This window comes from Topomyia yanbarensis, chromosome 3 (genome assembly GCF_030247195.1).
Source record: "Topomyia yanbarensis strain Yona2022 chromosome 3, ASM3024719v1, whole genome shotgun sequence".
Lineage (NCBI taxonomy): Eukaryota > Metazoa > Arthropoda > Insecta > Diptera > Culicidae > Topomyia > Topomyia yanbarensis.
This window is the reverse complement of record NC_080672.1, coordinates 17,912,244-17,931,760: the sequence shown is the minus strand read 5'-3', so window position 1 is coordinate 17,931,760 and position 19,517 is coordinate 17,912,244. Positions and strand designations below refer to the sequence as shown.

Genomic DNA, 19,517 nt, shown 5'->3' with positions numbered 1-19,517 from the left:
CAACTACGGCAGCAAGCCGAATAACCGAACTTTCCCGAACATGTAACAGGCACGCTCAGCAGCACGAACGTTTTTGCTTTTCTCTCGTCCGTTTACATGCATAACAGCTTTAGGTACAGTTGCAGCGTGGCGGTCGCGTTGGTTTTTTCCCGAACTTTCGCATTAAAATGAAATTCGAAATGACTTCTTCCAGTCTTGGTGGCGGGAAACAAAACTGCTGTGTGGCGGCTTTCACGCACACCAAAGAGATTACATTCATTGAACGACATTCATACGTACACCAACCATGAAATTCGTGTATGACTTTCCTGCTCGGGCAGCAGCGTGAAAGTTTGTAAGCTTATAACGTTCATAAAAAAATGTCACGTTTCCAGCCCTGCTCAGAGCAGAAGCTTAAAATCGCTTCGAGCCATCAGTAAAACAAGTTAACAATTCTATCAACTGCTTTGTTGCTTATCCAATGTACACACAGTATAGTAACGTTGACTGTGCAGTGAAATGAAAGATGTGAAATGAGTGAGTGTTCATCGCGATTGACTTTAAACAAACTCGCAAAGGGGAACTAATTAGTTAAGGGGAGGGTAAGGTTAATCAGCAGATTAAAAAAAATGTTATAGCAATACAGAAAGTCTTAGTATATTCATTCAATTTCCATATCATAATGCCACAATCGGAGAAATTTCTCTAATTTTAATCGCAAAATACAGGAAATTGAGCGACTGGTAGTGAAACTCCGGAGGCGTCTCGTCGAAAACTTGTTTTGCGGTGTACATCATAACTCAAAATCCACTCGACCAGGCTCTTGCGCAAGGGGAGGGTTTTAGGGGTTCAACCCCTCCCATTGGAGTTTTGAATTACTTTTGAAAATTTTCTTAACTTCCTGATCACGAATAAAAATTTTATACTGCGAGCCGTTTCGACATATTTCATTTGAGTTCGGTCATTCTAGAAACAAGCCTATGAAGAAACCCTGCGAGGGTGGCTGTACAAGGATGTAAGTCAAGTTGGTCGACATAGCTGGATTGGTTTACGTCTCGACACGTTTCGATATTAACAACAACTTTTGTGAGTAGATCAGTTACACAGCAAAGGTCGGTCAGCAAGATGGCAACAGCAACTAACGATGGAAAAGTACGAATGAACAACACAAGCTCGGAGAAAATTGGAATATCATTGTCTAGATATATTTCATCTACACCCAGCCAAATCATACAGCGAGATTCATAAGAATTATCTTATGATGTATAGAAAAATAACAAAACTATGTTTTCATAAGATTATTATGAAAAAATACGACTTTATTGGGTATTGCATACGTTACTCGCTAGAGTTCCATACGAGCATCTTATGATTCACATAAACATAAGAGAAATATATAATTTTGTCTTATGGAAAATCGAAGATGCATTATGGAAAATTAAATCATAGCAAACCGATTTGACGAAATACATGCCGCTTCATAAGGTAGTCTTATGATTTACATACGTCCTGCTTGTGGCTAAAAAATATACGATATACTTATGAAGTTCACTGTATTTTTTGGCTGAGTGTAGGGTGCTCTCTGCGGCAGTGTGGCTGAGAATTAAATGTCACACGAAAACAGGAATCGGTATTGGGAGAAATTTCGCCGCCTGGAAACTCTCAGCACCAGCTAGTAGATAATTAGGACCTAGTATCGCCAAGATTTTTAGTAGAGAAACCTTGCAACGGTGGTTGTGAAGAGATGTAAGTTGTTATGATCGGCATTTCTGGATCGGTTCGCATCTCGGCAGGCAACGATATTTGCAGCTGACCTGAGCAGGTCAGTCATACCACGAAGGTTGGACCGCAAGCAATAAACAGCATAAATGGAAACAAAACACGAACGATTACCACAAAACGAAAAGAGCAAGAGCCCAATCCTTCTGGAAATTATACCCAACGGTGGCCCTGGAAAGATGAGGATTAGGAGGAACTAGCGGTTCGGTTTAGTCGGTAGGTTTACTACAAACCACCTAAGTAATAATTTAACACTACCATGAGCAAGCAGGGGGTGGTGTCTGATCAAGATTACTTCTCGATAACAGACATTATCCAAATTTGTTGAGCCATGTCGACATAAGACTCAGCCCTCCGGGACTCGGAAAAAAATCTTCAACGTTTGAGGGTTTCTATACCAAAACATCAAAAAAGAGATAATGATAGCACTTGATAAAGAATTTCGTCAGCTACATTTGACTTTTGCCAGATTTGAAACAAGAGTTATGGCCATAGTTGGAACCTGTGTACATTTTTCGCGACATGTCAAGCCACCCGTACATTCACGCTCTGCTGAAAATGTCTCATGTCTCAAACAGGTTAGCTTCCAAGCCTCGATGGTTGGTCTCGTGACATGTCATGGAATTTAAATGCGTCATCGGTCTTGAGACTGGTCATGAGGATAATTTACCTGTCGCGCGTAGGGCGATACCAGTCACACAGTTTACGAACCTGTACAAAGATGAACATTTTGTTATGGTTTGCTTGTTTGACCTGTATCTTATTCTTGATCGTTTAAGTACCGTGCAGTGGTAGATAAACGGAATGGTAGACGCTATATAAATTGAATTATTTTGAACTTTTTCAACTTTTTGATAGTAAATGTAGCGAGTTACGAGGAGTTAAAAATCAATAGTTTTAGACATTTTAAACGCACACTGGGAAGTAAATGCGTCAAAATTGAAAATTTTTCATCTTTTCACAGATAAATATTGTTCGTTATTCCAAGCTACGAGGAGTTGAAAATCAATAGTTTTAGACATTTTAAACGCACACTGGGAAGTAAATGCGTCAAAATCGAAAAATTTTCAAGTTTTCACAGACAAATATTTTTCGTTATTGCGAGTTACTAGGAGTTGAAAATCAATAGTTTTAGACATTTTAAACTCACACTGGGAAGTAAATGCGTCAAAATTTGAAAATTTTCATCTCTTCACAGATAAATATTGTTTGTTATTGCGAGTTAAGAGGTGTTGAAAATCAGTCGTTTTAGACATTTTAAACGCACAAGGGGAAGTAAATGCTTCAAAATTGAAAAAAAATCATCTTTTCACAGGTAAATATTGTTCGTTAGTGCAAGCTACGAGGAGTTGAAAATCAATTGTTTTAGACATTTTAAACGCACACTGGGAAATAAATGCATCAAAATCGAAAATTTTACAACTTTTCACAGATAAATATTGCTTGTTATTGCGAGTTACGAGGAGTAGAAAATCAATAGTTTTAGACATTTTAAACGTACACTTGAAAGTAAATGCGTCCAAATCGAAAAAATTTCAACTTTTCACAGATAAATATTGTTTGTTATTGCGAGTTACGAGGATTTGAAAACGCACACTTAAAAGTAAATGCGTCATAATGGAAAAAAATCTACTTTCACACAAATTTTTTTTTTGTTATTGCTAGTTACGTGAAGTTGAAAAACGATAGTTTTGGACTTTTTAGACACACATTAGTAAGTAAATGCGTCAAAATGGAAATTTTTTCAACTTTTCGCTAATTTTTTTTTTGTTTTTCGAGTTACAGTAAGATTCCGTTTTGGCACGTTCCGTTGTTGGCATGCTCCCATTTTGGCACACTCCGATTTTGGCAACAAATGGGTTCCGTTTTTGTCAACATTCTTGTTGTACATAATAAATCTTTTAAAAATGTGCAATAGATATTTTTTGTATCAATTGACATTGCATTTGACTTTATTTCCAAACATGGGAGTCATATTAATCCTCAAAAGCCCAAATCATTTTTTTTAAATTTTGTTAAAATTGTCTTACAGTTTCAATACTTTACTGTGATAATTTTGTGATGTTTTTCGCAATGTTGTTTTAAAAAAGCGTTATGCATTTAAAGGTTAAGGTGAAGATATGCGGAAGCCACGTTGCTAGGCACCGACTCGCTTGTTTACATTAGGAAAAACTGAAATCTGAAGTGAAAATTCAAACGCACAAATGAGAGTTTCCGAACATTTTCCTTTGGTCATCTGCACATTGGCAGAAAATTTGAAGTTTTGTTAGTAAACGATTAAAGTTTCGCGAGTGTTTTTGCAGTGGTGTGTGAAAAAAGTGCATTTGAAAAAGTGCAATGAAAACGAGAAGTGTTTCGAAAAGAAACCCCAAGTGAAGAGGGGCGATATTTTCGCACAAAATAGGAGCTACAGATGGCATTCCGTCAAAAACTCGGATTGATTGTATAGGAAAATATTCTAGCTTCCTTAAGTAGCAGTTTCGTGGCACACCAGCAAGGTTAGTGTGTTGAAAAACGTATTTTTATATTTGCTCATGTCAGATACATGGTTAGGCAGGGGAGAGGGGTGTGTGTGGCGCAGCAGCTATGTTGTGGCTCGCATGTATAATGTCCTTAACTATGTTTTACACTATATGTGTCGTATTTAATGATAACAATAAGTATAGAAATGTATTGTTTACGTATAATACAAGTGGTAGCAGTGTAACTAGTGTTAGACGGAATCAATTTTTATAGTCGAATGCAGATGAATGCGCTACACCGCATAATACAACGTCACTATAAAACTTGGCACCAAATTTGCAATACATATCGAAAGCCCGTATTTAGGAATACAAAACTGATAGCTCCCAAATAGTTTACGATGTCTTTTTGAAAATGCATTTTCAGATATAGTGCACTTTATATTCGTAAATGTTGATTTTGCAAACCTCCATAGGTGCCAAAATTTTCGGGTAAAAAGAAATAATAAATTAACACCAAACATGAATTCAGCGACGTAAAATTACCCCAATGTGAAGTTTTTATCAAATTCGGATCCCTTTTGAGGTTTTGACCGACTTTTTTATGGAAGGTGATCACTGTGCGAAGACTGAATTTGATAAACATATGAATAAAATTGAATTTTCTTATTTTTTCCTTTCATCTAATTCCATTTCACACATGGTTAAAAATCCGTGGAAACATTTTTGAAGTCGTAAATTGAAAATCCAAACTTTAAAAATAAGGTTCAATTTTTGGCACGGTTCCGGTTTTGGCAACAGCCAAAAACGGAATCCTACTGTACTAGGATATGAAAATCACTAGTTTTGAACATTTTAAACGCACATGGGGAAGTAAATGCGTCAAAATCGCAAAATTCACTTTTTACAGATGAATGTTGCTTGTTTTTCCGAGTTATTAGGACTTGAAAATCAAAAGTTTTGAACATTTGAAATGCAGAACGGGAAGTAATTTCGACAAAATGGAAATTTAAAAATGCGTTTAAAATTAGAGGTGTGCCCAGCGCCGCCGCGCCGACGGTTGCAGGTAAAAATAGTAAACAACTCGTAATAACAAACAAGGTTTTCTGCGAAAAGTTGAAAATTTTTCGATTTCGATGCATTTACTTCCCAATGTGCGTTTAAAATGTCTAAAACTATTGATTTTCAATACCTCGTAACTCGCAATAACAAACAATGTTTATCTGTGAAAAGTTGAAAATTTTTCGATTTTGACGCATTTACTTCCCAGTGTGCGTTTAAAATGTCTAAAACTATTGATTTTCAACACCTCTTAACTCGCAATAACAAACAATGTTTATCTGTGAAAAGTTGATTTTTTTCGATTTTAACGCATTTACTTCCTAATGTGCGTTTAAAATGTCTAAAACTATTGATTTTCAACACCTCTTATCTCGCAATAACAAACAATGTTTATCTGTGAAAAGTTGATTTTTTTTCGATTTTAACGCATTTACTTCCTAATGTGCATTTAAAATGTCTAAAACTATTGATTTTCAACATCTCTTAACTCGCAATAACAAACAATGTTTATCTGTGAAAAGATGAATTTTTTTTCGATTTTGACGCATTTACTTCCCAGTGTGCGTTTAAAATGTCTAAAACTATTGATTTTCAACACCTCTAAACCGCAATAACAAACAATATTTATTTGTGAAATGTTGAAAGAAATACAATTATCTCATTTTCTATATTTCCAATTATCCGCCAAAGTACGGTATCCAATATTTTACCCATTTTCAATACCGGTTCATTGTCGACATGTCACATAACAAGCAAACCTGTTTTTCTATTGTCGCGACCGTTCGCAAACGAACATACATGTCACAGTTCAGTAAATGTACAGCCGCTTGACAAACCAGTTTTGTTTTGAAACATGTACAAATTTTATGACATGTCACGGGGAAAATGTATCGTGTCATAGTACACGCGCTTGTGTCACATGTCGCAAGAATCCGCAACTTGTACATGTCACGAGCAAACATGCGACCAGTCACCAGATGACTGGTCATAACCATGACATTTTCCAGCTATGGTTATGGCAACAATTAATTTCCAATCATAATGTAAAGGATGCCTGCGATTCAAACTTTAAACTCGTTTTTCTCGAAATCAATAATCAAGGAACGAAAAAATCAAAACCCCTCGCTTGAGAATTTTCTGCGCACGGGCCTGCACTGGATCATTTGTTTTGAAATTTTGCACTGATCTTCAGCACACCTTAGGTAATAATGAGAGCTATTATTTTGCTCGATTTTTGAATTTTTCGTTGCACTTTGAAGCCAAAAATCCGATTTTATTTGAAAAAGTCGGGAAAAAAGTTATTGTAAAAGGAAAATAATAATTTTGCGAAAAGCTCCCTTAGTTACCTGGGTAACAATGTGAAGAAGATCTCTGTGAAATTTCAAAATTATTAGTCCAGGAGATTTTGCGTTATGGTGTAAACCGCATTTTTTGAGGTACCTCCTGAAGTTTCACTGCGACTCGCCCAATTTTCAATATATTGCGGTGAAAATTTAGGAAAATATTGCTCAAATGTTGCATTATTGTATGGGAATTGTTAGAATAGACTAATACTTTTGAAATGGGCAAACATGTTTTTTCGGAGTAATATTTTTTTCACCGAAAATAGCTTACTCTCTCTGAAGATGAAACTGGAACTAAAGCTCACGGAATATACATCATATGCGTACTTGTGCAAATGATGCACGTTCAAAAGTTTAATTGAATTTATAGAAGATTAAGAAAACTCCAACGATCAGCACTGCACCGCATTTAAAGCTCTGCCAATTTCAAATCCGTGTGCTTCTTTTTGCCCGGTACAGCACTCGGTTCTGCGATACTTTAACAGCAATTTGTTTCAAAGTCTTTCTCTTGAGATTTCGTGTGAAATTTTTGAAGAAAGATATTTTTTGAATTGCTATACTGAAGAAGAGTGAAAAACGGCTAATAATGCTATTCCAATGACCAGATAATGGTAAAAAGCAGCCGGTGAGGTTGACCAGCAGATTGTGTCTATCGAGCCTAAAGTTCGAATTTTCATTCGAGAGGAAAAATAATCGCTAAATCCATACTGTATTTTTAAACTTAAATCAGTATGTAATATTTTCTTCCCATAACGTTTTATTCTAAACCAAACAGATTCTAAGATACTTCTGATTGAAAACGTACCGATTCTAAATTGGCAAAACTATGACACTTGTTGCTAGAAAGTAACGCACTTATTAACAGTAGGATAAACTACCATGATTTGGTCGTTTGTTTTAAATAAGTTGCGACTATCAACAGTATATTACCAATTGATGTCCCATGTTAATGTGCACTTTATGCGATGAAACAGAAGAGGACATCAATAGGCGATTCCAAAGAGCAACTAAAATGTTGCGACTGGTTGCATCTTTACGCTTGTATGTAGTAGCTTACCTGTCCATATACAACTAACTCGTGTGAACGTGGCCGTAGAGAGCAACGATTCGATTATTGAACAAGTAACGAAGCATTATCTTTTATTCTTTTTTGGTGTTCGTTATGGATAAAGATGATTAGCGCTCTGGAAGAAATTTGTAGAGAAATAATCTATAATGAGAATCAACCCAATCCTCTACTTTTATCTTTTCCATAGACTCAATATAAGTGCTTTTGAAACTATTTCCCAAGCTTTTCAGAGAGGGGGGGGGGGGTTATGACAAATTGTGACATTGTGACATATGGGGGAGAGAGAGTAAGCTAGAACATACGTAACATAGTTATGGAATTTGCGTTTCGAATTCGTCTCATCGGAATCGAGGACACTAACTTAGTGTCAAAACTAGCGATGGATTGACGCTAGCTCAAAAAAAACGTAAACACTATTTTAGCATCTGAGCAAACCCTTAGTAATGCGCCATGTCCTGCAGGAAAATGAATTCTGATTAAGCTGATGAGAATTAATGAAATCGAAATTTTGTTTGGCTTAGTAAGTCAAAGCAATATGCCTACCATCTTTGCGCATGAAGAGCACAAAACCTATAACTACATTAATTATGGAATTTCAACTTCGTCTCATCAGACTCCGACACTAACTTAATGATAGGACCAAGCTAGCGCCGCAATTACAAATTTTTCTAACTTGGTTCTGTTTTCATGCATCCTTGTGCCACCCTAATAGATACCAATTTATCCAAACTTCTGGGTTTATAAATTTTATTCGCGAAAAATTAGTTCAAAACGTGTGCTGCAGGCATTTTATTGTTCGGTTTGTACATAAATGATTTAGGAATCTTGTCCTTGAACATCTTTATAAACAGCTTATAAATGACAGAAAAAGTGTTGAAATAAGAAAAGATGCATAGTGAATATTTACATTGTATTGACGTCGGTGTATAATTTCTAAATTCCGTTCAATATTCGAGTTAAATCGATTTTGCCGTCAAATTGATCGGTGAATGAGGGCCTATTGGTGTAAGTGCTCTACACGGTAAAACCAGTAATAACTATTCTATCATTATTCTATGATGGTTCCTGGGATAAATACTATTTGTAATCTCCCTTCGGGAAGTTATCCTCATGTGTTTCCTATTATACACGTATTTGCTTGCGTATTTGTGATAGTTTCAATGCGCTCATCACAGCATGCTGTGCGTTTGACTGTCATATTTCGCACGTTTACTTTTTTGTTCGGTTATAATTCTTCGTTTCAAAAATTGTCGCGCATTGAAATTTAAGTGAAAATTAAGGTTTTGGACACATGGCTATGTGAAAAGGAGTAAATGTGCGAAAATTGCCAATGCGCTTTGGAATTCATTACGCAAGTGTAATATCCATCATAAATGAGTTTGAGGAACCAGGGGGAAGAGGTTGAAACTCCATATCTTCTCACCCAAAACTGGACCATCAAAGTTGTATCTCTAATTGGGATGAATTACGAAATAGGAGATCGAAAGCAACGCGCTGCAACAAGCGCCTTGATACAAATGGAGAAATTTAATAAAAAAGTGCTAGAATGTTCTTGCAGTTGGGAGTCAACCAGTTTTTCACACACTATACACGCGAACTCAGGTCTTAGTGGAATGCTGTTTATTTTAGTGAATTGCACTTGCTCTTCTCTTAGTAGAGTTCCAATGTTCGTGTTCTCTTAGTTTGTCCAATATAAATTTTATCACAATGATAACATGATATTTTATATACCCCAGATTTGCCCAGTGTTCCGATTAGATCTTTAGTGGATCCTAATATCCATCGAATATCGGATAGTATTCTGGAATAAAATAATAGTTTTGTATGTCATTTAGAATGGCATTTAAAAACATGTATAAAATTATCGTTAGAAAAACTTTTTTACCGAAAAATTCTCTAAGATTTCTTCTCTCTTTAGATTTTTTTTGACAAAATATAAAAAGTTTAAGAAAATGGGTTTCTTTACACTTCAAGTTTCCAACATTAGTTTTTGTTTTTGTAAAAAATGACAACATTTATTTCAGCGCATATTTTTTGTACCGAAGTATTCATTCTCTAACTTCCTCGGCATGATACTGTACCTTGACGTGGTCTGGGGGCTTTTCCACCAAAGCAGTATTACAGTGATGATATCACATAGAAACTTGGGATACGATTATTTTATTTTTAGTTAAGCTACATTTTGATCAAATTTAGTACTTAACTTTATTACCCACATATAGCATGGTCGAAATAATGTACAATGTGGGTTTGGGGCCAAGTACTCTCTGGAGGCACCTTGAGCTTAGCGACGAGCCCCGACCTGGGACTCTCCTAAATTTGGACTCTACCATGTCAGAGCTCCCAAAGATGACAATATACCAAACAATCTTTGAGAGCCCTACGCGATCATACACACCTACGCCGGCGATCTCCAAAGCACGATAGTACCTCGTTGATAAAATGATCGTGATAGCATTCACAAGTTTACAAACGCTAACCCACAGGCGCCCGTGTTTCCGCGGTCACGGGTCGATCACGTCCGGAAGTCTGCTACATGGCCGCGCGACTACAGAATCACACGCGACATACATAGGCCCAAGCGATCGACTACGCTACCATACAAATGTCTGTGTCCCTCGTCATGAATTGGCAGGGCGAACATGCAAATGCGATCGTCCACCAATACATCCAAAATCTCGAATACGCGAAAGTGATATGGAAGGATGCACTCTCTTTTAGCATCTGAGCCATACTGCGAAAATAAGGTATCAAATTCACAGTCCGCGCGCGATCATCTAAGAACTCACGCGAATATGCGAATGGAAACACGGTTATAAAATCGAATTTATACATGCGTTACATGCACACTAGCACACGCGACATACAAACGCCCACGCGATTTAACACGTTAACGGACAAGCGCTCGAGCCCCTCGTGATGATGCACGTGATTGTGACGTCCCTGTGTTTGTACATGTCTGTACCGTACAACAAATATCATTTAGAATCACGACCCGCTGCAACTGATCTCGTCTGCAATTGTAGCGAGTGATTCTGACAGGTAGCTCTTCCGACAACCTAGCTCTACAGCTCCAGTAGAACAACTCTCGAAATAACATCTCTTACGCAATTAGTGAGCATCCACGTCAACTCAGAAAAGTATGCACCCCTGGACTCGAACGATTAAACTTACACATTCCACGCACAAACCAACACAATAGGACTCACAATTAGACATATACATACAAAATCACACGTAATAATTACAGGTATTCGTCTGGCAACCGAGTGGAGCACATCTCAAACGCAGAACTTATCATTTCAATGATGGCCTTGGATCTGCGTTGCCTGTGTTCAAGGCTTCGTCCGTCAGGTCAAGGATGTATGAAACTCGCTAGCCACCATCCTCGGCCCTAGCTGCCCATAAAGGGATAAAAAAAGAAGTATTCATTCTTTCTAACTCGTTCTCAGCTCAGATAATTAGTATAAAATACGGTAATTGAGCCTTTTTTTTTCGAAAATTGCACTTGAATCAAAATAATCTTTTTGATTATGGAAAATATTTAGTTTTCCATGCCGGTGAAATATGTAAAGTTTCATTGGAATCGAAGATGACCACGATTTTAAAGATTTTCGGATCTTCGTGGAATCCATGAATTGTTTTGGCTGTATTAAGCATTGGCCAAAACAACTCACAAATGGCTGACGTTCGTTGAGAAATACATCGATTCACCGAATTGTCCTCAGTTTCGGGCCATCGAACGTTACTGGGGATTATGAAAAGAGACTTGAAAATGAGAAGTACAGCAGCTGGGAATATGGAGCAGACCTGGAGCACAAAAATGGCTGAAGCGTCAAAAAAGGTGATGAAATGCTTGTCCGTAAGTTGATGGTAAGTGTTCGATCAAAAATTAGAAAATTCACGAAAAAATCATGTTAATTTGATCTAGTCTTAGTAACGTTCAAGTTCAATCTTGAATAATAAATTGATCGTTGAAAGGATCATACATTTGTTTGAATCAAATTTTATTTTTTACATGTTTTGAAAGAAAAATATGTGGATAATTTATTTTTGATACAGCGCTTAGTTGATGGCTTGAGGCATATAAAATAAATCACCTGCGTTGACATCGTTACATACTGTTGGAGCAAAGTCGAGTTAAGCTTAATAGCGAAAACGACATCGCTGAAGTACTGACGCGGTAGACCTCATCGTAAAAAGTAGCCTTCCAAATTGCCTCATATATGAAATACAAGCATTAATGGTAATGGGCTATGCATCTAACGTGCGCTGAAATGAATCTTAGAGTGAATCAATTTTCCATGTTAAAAGCAGTGGAACACTGTCGATGCCGAAAATTGTTCTGTACTGTGACCTTTACTGAAACCTACGGCCACAAAATATGATCACAGACTGAATCAGCCTTCATGATTTATGTCAATGCATAATGTAGAACCATCGCATAAGATGGCATTTTAGCTTCTTAAAGTAATTGCAAAATTAACCTAAATAATGATTCTATTTGTAATAACTGTAAGCGATGTCATTTACCTCCTAAAATGTCGTATATACCACGTGGTTGAGATGTTTTTCTATTTGACCTTATGAACTTTTGCACTTGATAAACATTACAGAACTGCAAAGCACATTTGGATTTGACAAAGACAAATTGGTTATCGTTCTTTATCTACCCGTGCATACCACAACTTAGCATTTTAGTTGCTCTTCAGAAAATTTATTTAAAGTTATCTGACCCGCGTGATATAATTTCGGTGATCATTCCGCTGCGTTCGAAGCAATCGTAAGCTTTACGTGAGGGGAGCGAGGAACCTGATCGTTTTAAGATTCTGCAGTGTTGATTACTATATAGGTTATAATATGTACGTGTTATATGCATTGCATTAGGAATCGCTGCACCAGTGTGGCTCCAAAATCCGGTTAATCCCAATAAAGGTTTTTTGTCACGTATTTCGGTAGAATGTGCAAGGTTTCGCTTCTGTAATGAGGCATGATTAATGTTTATTTGTTTTGCTCGATTGGTTTGTTCAATAAGGCATCCATTGCTTCACACAATTTGTTACCTTTCTTATTCTTGCTGAGTAGAGCGTTCTTTTGTATGGATTGATTCGTACACAGAAAAAAATATTTTTTAATTTTCAATTGATTTTCATGCACACTGAAGACGCGACTAACTTTATCTTCGAAATAATAGACGCCCAAAACAGTCTACGGCCACCGGATAGAGGCAACTTCATCGAAATAATACTGGAACTCTAGTTAATTGGAAGTAAATACCATCTACTGGGAGAAACTGGAGTCACCACACAGGGTAACAAGCATATCGCCAAGAACTCCATGGTAAGTTAAGAATCGGATCCCTCATGATGTCCAAGCGTCTCTAAAGGGTGTCCCGTATAAAATTGCATCACGGAAAAAACACTGTTGAAAATAACCCATAGGTTATTTTCTATTGAAAATTTCGGTGAAGTAGTTTGGAGTGTATTGTTTACACTGTATTTCTATCACAGTCAGTTTTTCGAAAATTGAAAAGAATGGCTTCACCCGAAAAGCAACGTCGCAAATTGATTTTGCGAAATAACCTGGAAAATTTTTAACTCTCTCATCGGGACATCGAAAAACAACTCGGAATCGTGCATTCAACGGTGAGTCGTGTGATACCAAACTCCCAGCATCGAACGGAAGGAGAGATGCAGTCAGAATGGATTGTCTATTAGTGATCAAGATCACAATCGTATAGTGAAAGCATTTCAGCGGAATCCCAATGCTTCGGATGTGGCCAAAAAGTTGAATCTGTCCAAGTCTTTTGTTCAGAGAGCCAAAGACCGAGAGGGACTGCACACGTACCAAAGTGCAGAAGGCTCCAAATCGTGACTGATGGCCAAATACGGTGGGAAAGTCACGGGCCTGGAAACAGTACACTCAGATGTTGACGAAGCCTCATTGATTGATGTTCCGGATACATGATTTGGCAAGCGATATGTGTGGCAAACAGAGTGCGCCCAACCTCAAATAAGGTAGATTCCATTAAAAATGACATACATTATTTCCAATCCAAAGCAGTCCAAAAGTTGGGCAAGGTATCGAAAGAAATTGGATTCATCCATGAAATTTTTTTCTTCTGGATTCGGCAGAAAACCAAAGCAATTTTGAGAATTTTTTGTAAAAAAAATGAAAAGACATGCGAACTTCTGCTTATGATATTTTTTTCGTTATTTATCGATAATTTAAAGATGATTTATTTTTTTCAAAAATTCAAAATGGCGGCTTCAAAATGGCGTTTTTCTCAAAACCATGTTTTTGCTAACGTCAAGGATAAGCCTTGTTATATTGATCTGATTTCCTCGAAACAATTTTTTTCTGATTAACGATAAATAACATATAAAAGATCAAAAGAAAAACTTCATATGTCTTTTCGTTTTTCCACAAAAAAAATCCTCAAATATTGTTTGATGTTCCGCCAAATCCAGGAGAAGGTCCCCTCAAACACATGCTACGACCGTCATCATCGAGATGCAGTTCAAGAAGGAGATCGGTCGGCTGAAAAACAACAAAGCTGCCGGTGTAGATCAACTACCCAGGGAGCTATTAAAATACGGTTGTGAAACACTGGCTAGAGCACTGCAGTGGGTAATCGCCAAAATGTGGGATTTCTAGCGCCGCCTACAAGGTTCTCTCCCAAATTCTTTGCCGCCGATTGTCACCATTTGCAAGGGAGTTGGTGGGGCACTACCAAGCGGGATTCATGGGTTCCCGCGCCACCACGGACCAAATATTCGCGATTCGATAGGTTCTGCAGAAGTGCCGCGGGTACAACGTGCCCACACATCGATCTCAAATCGGCGTAAGACGGTTTTCCGGATAAGCTAACACGATTAGTCAAAGCGACGATGGATCGGGTGATGTGCGTTGTTCGAGTATCAGGGACACTCTCGAGTCCCTTTGAATCTCAAAGAGGGTTACGGCAAGGTGATGGTCTATCGTGCATGCTGTTCAACGTTGCGTTAGAAGGTGTAATAAGGAGAGCGGGGATAGACACGAGTGGCACGATCTTCAGGAAGCCCGTCCAGCTTCTTGGCTTCACCGACGACATTGACATAATGGCACGGAACTTTGAGGCGATGTCGGAAACGTACATCAGACTGAAAGCTGAAGCCAGCAGGATTGGACTTGCCATCAACGTTTCGTGAAAATACATGAGAGGAAGAGGTTCTAGAGACGACAATGTGAACCTCCCTTCCCGAGTTTGGATTGACGGTGACGAAATCGGGATGGTCGACGAATTCGTGTATTTGGGCTCCGGTCGAACAAAATTCGCCACCGCACGAAGTTGATTATCTACAAGACGCTGATTAAACCGGTCTACGGCCACGAAACCTGGACTATGCTCGTGGAGGACCAACTTGGAGCTTTCGGACGAAAGGTGTTGCGTACCATCTATAGTGGCGTGCAGATGGAAGACGGAACGTGGCGCAGGCGAATGAACCATGAGTTGCATCATCTGCTGGAAGAACCATCCATCGCGCATAGCGCAAAAATAGGACGTTTGCGGTCGGCTGGACACGTCATAAGAATGTCGGACGACGATCCGATGAAGATGGTTCTTGAGGGCGACCCTACAGGAACAAGAAGACAGGGCGCACAGCGAGCACGGTGGATTGACCAGATAGAGGACGACCTTCGGACCCTTCGAAGACTGCGAGGCTGACGACAAGCAGCAATCGACCGAGTGGAGTGGAGACGGCTTCTGCATATAGCAAGAGAAAACAAGGCTCTTGCCTGAATGGTAAGGTAAGTAAGGTGAAAAGCTGTAATCATACTGCAGAGAGTCAGATGGGAAATGAAGTCATTAACACCCTCTATATCAACGAGTTTGGATAGAATACTTCCAGCAATCATACAAAAAGGGTTGGAAATTCTTTGACCACATCCGGTGCGATTCGTAGGGAAGTGTTTATACCAAAGTCAGGTAGACGCCTAAAGCGAATTACCTCTTTTTTCTGAAAAGCATGGAAAATATATTAGAGCCACACATAAGGATTGAATTTCTTAGCTTGAAAATAATAAAAAAACAGTTTACCTATCAACCTGGAAAATCAACAGTTACAGTTAATTATGTCAAAAAGGCTGAAACTGCCATGCAAAATGAAGAATATGCAATATCGCTCTTCATCGACGTTAAGGTAATCTTCGACAATACCGCTTCCGAATCGATTCAGCGTGCTGTTGAATCAATGGAGATAGAGTGTTCATCTGTTAAATGGAATTGTGAAATGTTGAATTGCCGAACTGTGAGTGCTTCGTTGGCTAGTGAGATTATAACCATAAAAACTCATAGAGGCTACCATCAAGGCGGACTGCTGTCAACCCTTCTGTGGTCTCTTGTAGTAAACGGGCTTTTGAATGAACTGAAATGTCTGGGATTTGAAGTACCGGGTTGACATAACTGTTAGGGGCAAGGATCAATCTACGATTCCGGACCGTATTCAAGCTACTCAAAACATAACGTGGAAATGGTGTAGTTGAAAAATCTTAGCATAAAGCGCCAAAAAATTCAACGTGATTCTTAAGGATACATATTCACTATTTACTGGGTCTACAAGGAATCCTAAAATCCTGGACCTAGCATCCCAACTCTTGTACGTAATAAATTTGCTAATACTTGACCAAACTGATTGTATGAACTAAGGCCATCCGGTTTCGGAAAGCGCCCTAGGATACCATACTGATGGCTCAAAAAGAGACTGATGTATGGGAGCAGAGGTGTCAGGTTCAGTTGCTAGGTTCTTACTAAAGGTTCTACAAGGCTCTAGATCTTACACTGACAGGCAGAGGAATATGCTGTTGAGATCTGTGCCAGGAAGTGATAACCAGGCCGGTTCAAGAGGTCATGTTCATTGAATTGAATCTAGACGAGTGAGTAAATATTCTCATACGTTCTGCTCTGCGGAAGTAATAGTGTTCGATCGTCAGTTGTATTGGGAGGTATTGATACCAACCAGGGCGATGCTAAATTCACGATCCTCGGATCGTTGAGCTGAAGCTGATGGCCAAAATACCTGCTCGGAGGTTCTACAACCAAATAATGTACAAATGTACAAATAATGATAATTTATCGAACACGAACTACTATGAAGATGGATTTTGGACAACTTCATAGATAAAATTTATGTGTGGCCAGAGTTCGAGAAGATACGTTTAGAAGGTTTAAGTTCAATTTAGCTGATAACATTGCTAGAACAGCTTTAATCAGGCAAGGAAACTGCAGCTGCGGACGAAAAATACAGATATGGAGGCGGGAGCCTGAAGGAATTTATAATCCAATATGCAGTAATTGCTATGTCCACACTAGTAATGTGACTCGAAATGCTGCCGAGATGAAGAGATAGTGGAATAATCAGGGCGCTGAAATTGAACAGCAGATTTTTCAAATTGTGGTATTAAAGAAACATTTACCCGAGATAGAGCTGCATTCTGGAGTCCGAATTCTAACTGAAGCAAGCTGTAATTATATGCCACGAATAAACATGACAATAATAATACAATCATTCGAAAAAGTTAACTTGTACTAGGTAGACGTGTAACGTATTTTTTAATTAAGTTCGTAATTTTGTTTTATTTCGATCAGATTGTGATATCTCAATTATTTCATTAACTTGTTTAATGATCAGAAGCAACTGTTCCAATGTGCCTTAACGATCGAAGTAAATATCACCACAAACGAGCCGGAGATATCCTGTGACCAATCCAATCACCTGTCGACCCGGGGTCCGACTAGTCATCAATACATATATCAAGTTTGACTTAATTAAGAATTCAGCGAAGATGATCACAAAAGAAGCGATCGAGAAAATAATATTACACAAACCGCGATCGGCGATCGAGCAGACCGGCCTCCCGTCCCTCACCGCACTAATGTGAACCGCACGAGTAGCAACCACAGCTTCACAATGCTACGCAATTTGTTTGAAATGTTTATAGTGACAGTTTTTTTTTACTTTTTTTTGCACAGGAGTTAGGATTAGATTAAAAACTGGTTTCACACGAACAAGCCTAATTTAGTTTTCGGGTCCAATAAGAAAGTTGAAAAAGCTTGCTTTTACGACCAAATTTGAGGCAATCTAAGCTACGGAAATGTACCAAGCGTTATCTGTACAACGGAAATATGGCAGTACGCAGAATAATTACAGATATCAGAAACATGTCTAACACACCTTGCGATAAGCGGAATGTTTAATTTGTCGGAATATTCTCGGAACTTTCATCCTTTTACGATGCTCTGTGTTCGGTGGCTAATCCAAATAATTCAATAACACCAATGATAAGCTATGTGTTATCTTTACTCCCGCAACTGTACACTAGCGTGTGATAACATTTTAGGGGCAAACCGGATAACTCGCGACGTGTCAACGCGGGAATATAACAGCACATGTGTGCATACGGCGACCGTTTGATAAAGACTATCCAACGTTTGCCGAAATCTGCCGCTGTGGGCTCTAGAAGTTGCCCTCGGCGGAAGGGATCATCCTTAATCAACGAATTTACATTGGGAATTATGTTTGCAGCTTCATCAAAGAAAGTGAATATGACTTAAGTGAGAAGATCAATTCAACTAGTTTCTGTTGATGCTCGCGGTTTATGGTCAGTCCCTGCTATAAAACTGATATACAGCTCCTCTACCGTTGCCGTAAGCAATACTGATATGGCAAAAACACAACCTCCAATGATACCACAAAACATCCAATCGCGGGTGTGGGACGGGTGACTCGTCATCATCATTAAAGATTCTCTATGGCAACCAGTATGTGATCGCATCTCTCCATGGTTCCGTTCGAATAGATAATCATATATCAGAGTTACTGCTAGTAACGGTTGTTCCACTGCTGGACATCCAAAAAAACAAACTAGTTCAACGTTCAGAAAGAGGGCGTCTTATTTAAACAGAATAAGAATCAGCCGCCGCACAGTCGGGATGGAGAAAGAACAACGGGAGTAAAACGTGATTTCGAGTATCAAGGTCTCAAACGAGATATGCACTTTTCGCGTAATATGTTGATCCGTTTCGTGATAGGTTGAACTTGTATCGTGTTTTTTTTGCATTTCATCTTTTTGAGTTACGAAACTGGATTACATAGCATTTTAGGTGGTGTGTGGCGTCCGGCGGGTTGAAGTATCTCAACCAAGAATGGATTTTTTGGGTTCCTACTCTCATGTCGTAAGAGACGGCCGCCGACAACAGGATTCGCTGAGTTAAGGGGTATCTTCGTGCCGAAGATTGAATAGCTAGATGGACTAAATATACCAGTCGCGAATGGTATATCTGTGGAAAGCGAATCTCTGACACAGTGGACGTTATTCCTTCGTAAATCGTGGGATTCAAACGATCATATCTCTAATATCTTTCTCAAATTTCGCTATAGACAATTATAACACTATGACATATTTCTCCCTAAGGAGAAATTCGCGAGAAAGGCACAAAACCTACAGCTAAATTAGTTATGGAATTGCGTTTCGATTTCGTCTCAACAGAATCCGACACGAACTCAGAGTCAGCGCTAGCTGAACTGGCCTCTGTTAGTGTCGGATTCTGATGAGACGAAGTGGAATCGTTATTGTATAACGAATTTAGCTGTGGGTTTTGTACCCTTCACCTTCACACGCAAAAGTGATTTGCCCAACCCCAACCTCGCTTAGTGATGAAAAATTAGTGAGTATCAAAAACAATTCTCTAGGGAGGATTAAGTGCCTACTGCATTGGCTTGCTAAGTCTAATCATGGCTCGATTTCACTGTCACCCAGAAATTATTTCCTTGCGAGACATCA

At 38.6% G+C, this 19,517-nt stretch overlaps 1 protein-coding gene across 1 annotated transcript in view; it reads right to left on the bottom strand.

Moving 5' to 3' along the window:
• The window catches only part of LOC131689838 (N-acetylgalactosaminyltransferase 6-like), a 35,275-nt gene extending 17,137 nt beyond the window's left edge, over positions 1-18,138 (bottom strand). The window contains exon 1 of the mRNA XM_058975159.1: positions 17,909-18,138. Coding sequence (XP_058831142.1) covers positions 17,909-17,959 — 51 coding nt within the window. The 5' untranslated portion in view covers positions 17,960-18,138. The remainder of the gene's footprint in view (positions 1-17,908) is intronic.
• Positions 18,139-19,517: the final 1,379 nt, after the last annotated feature.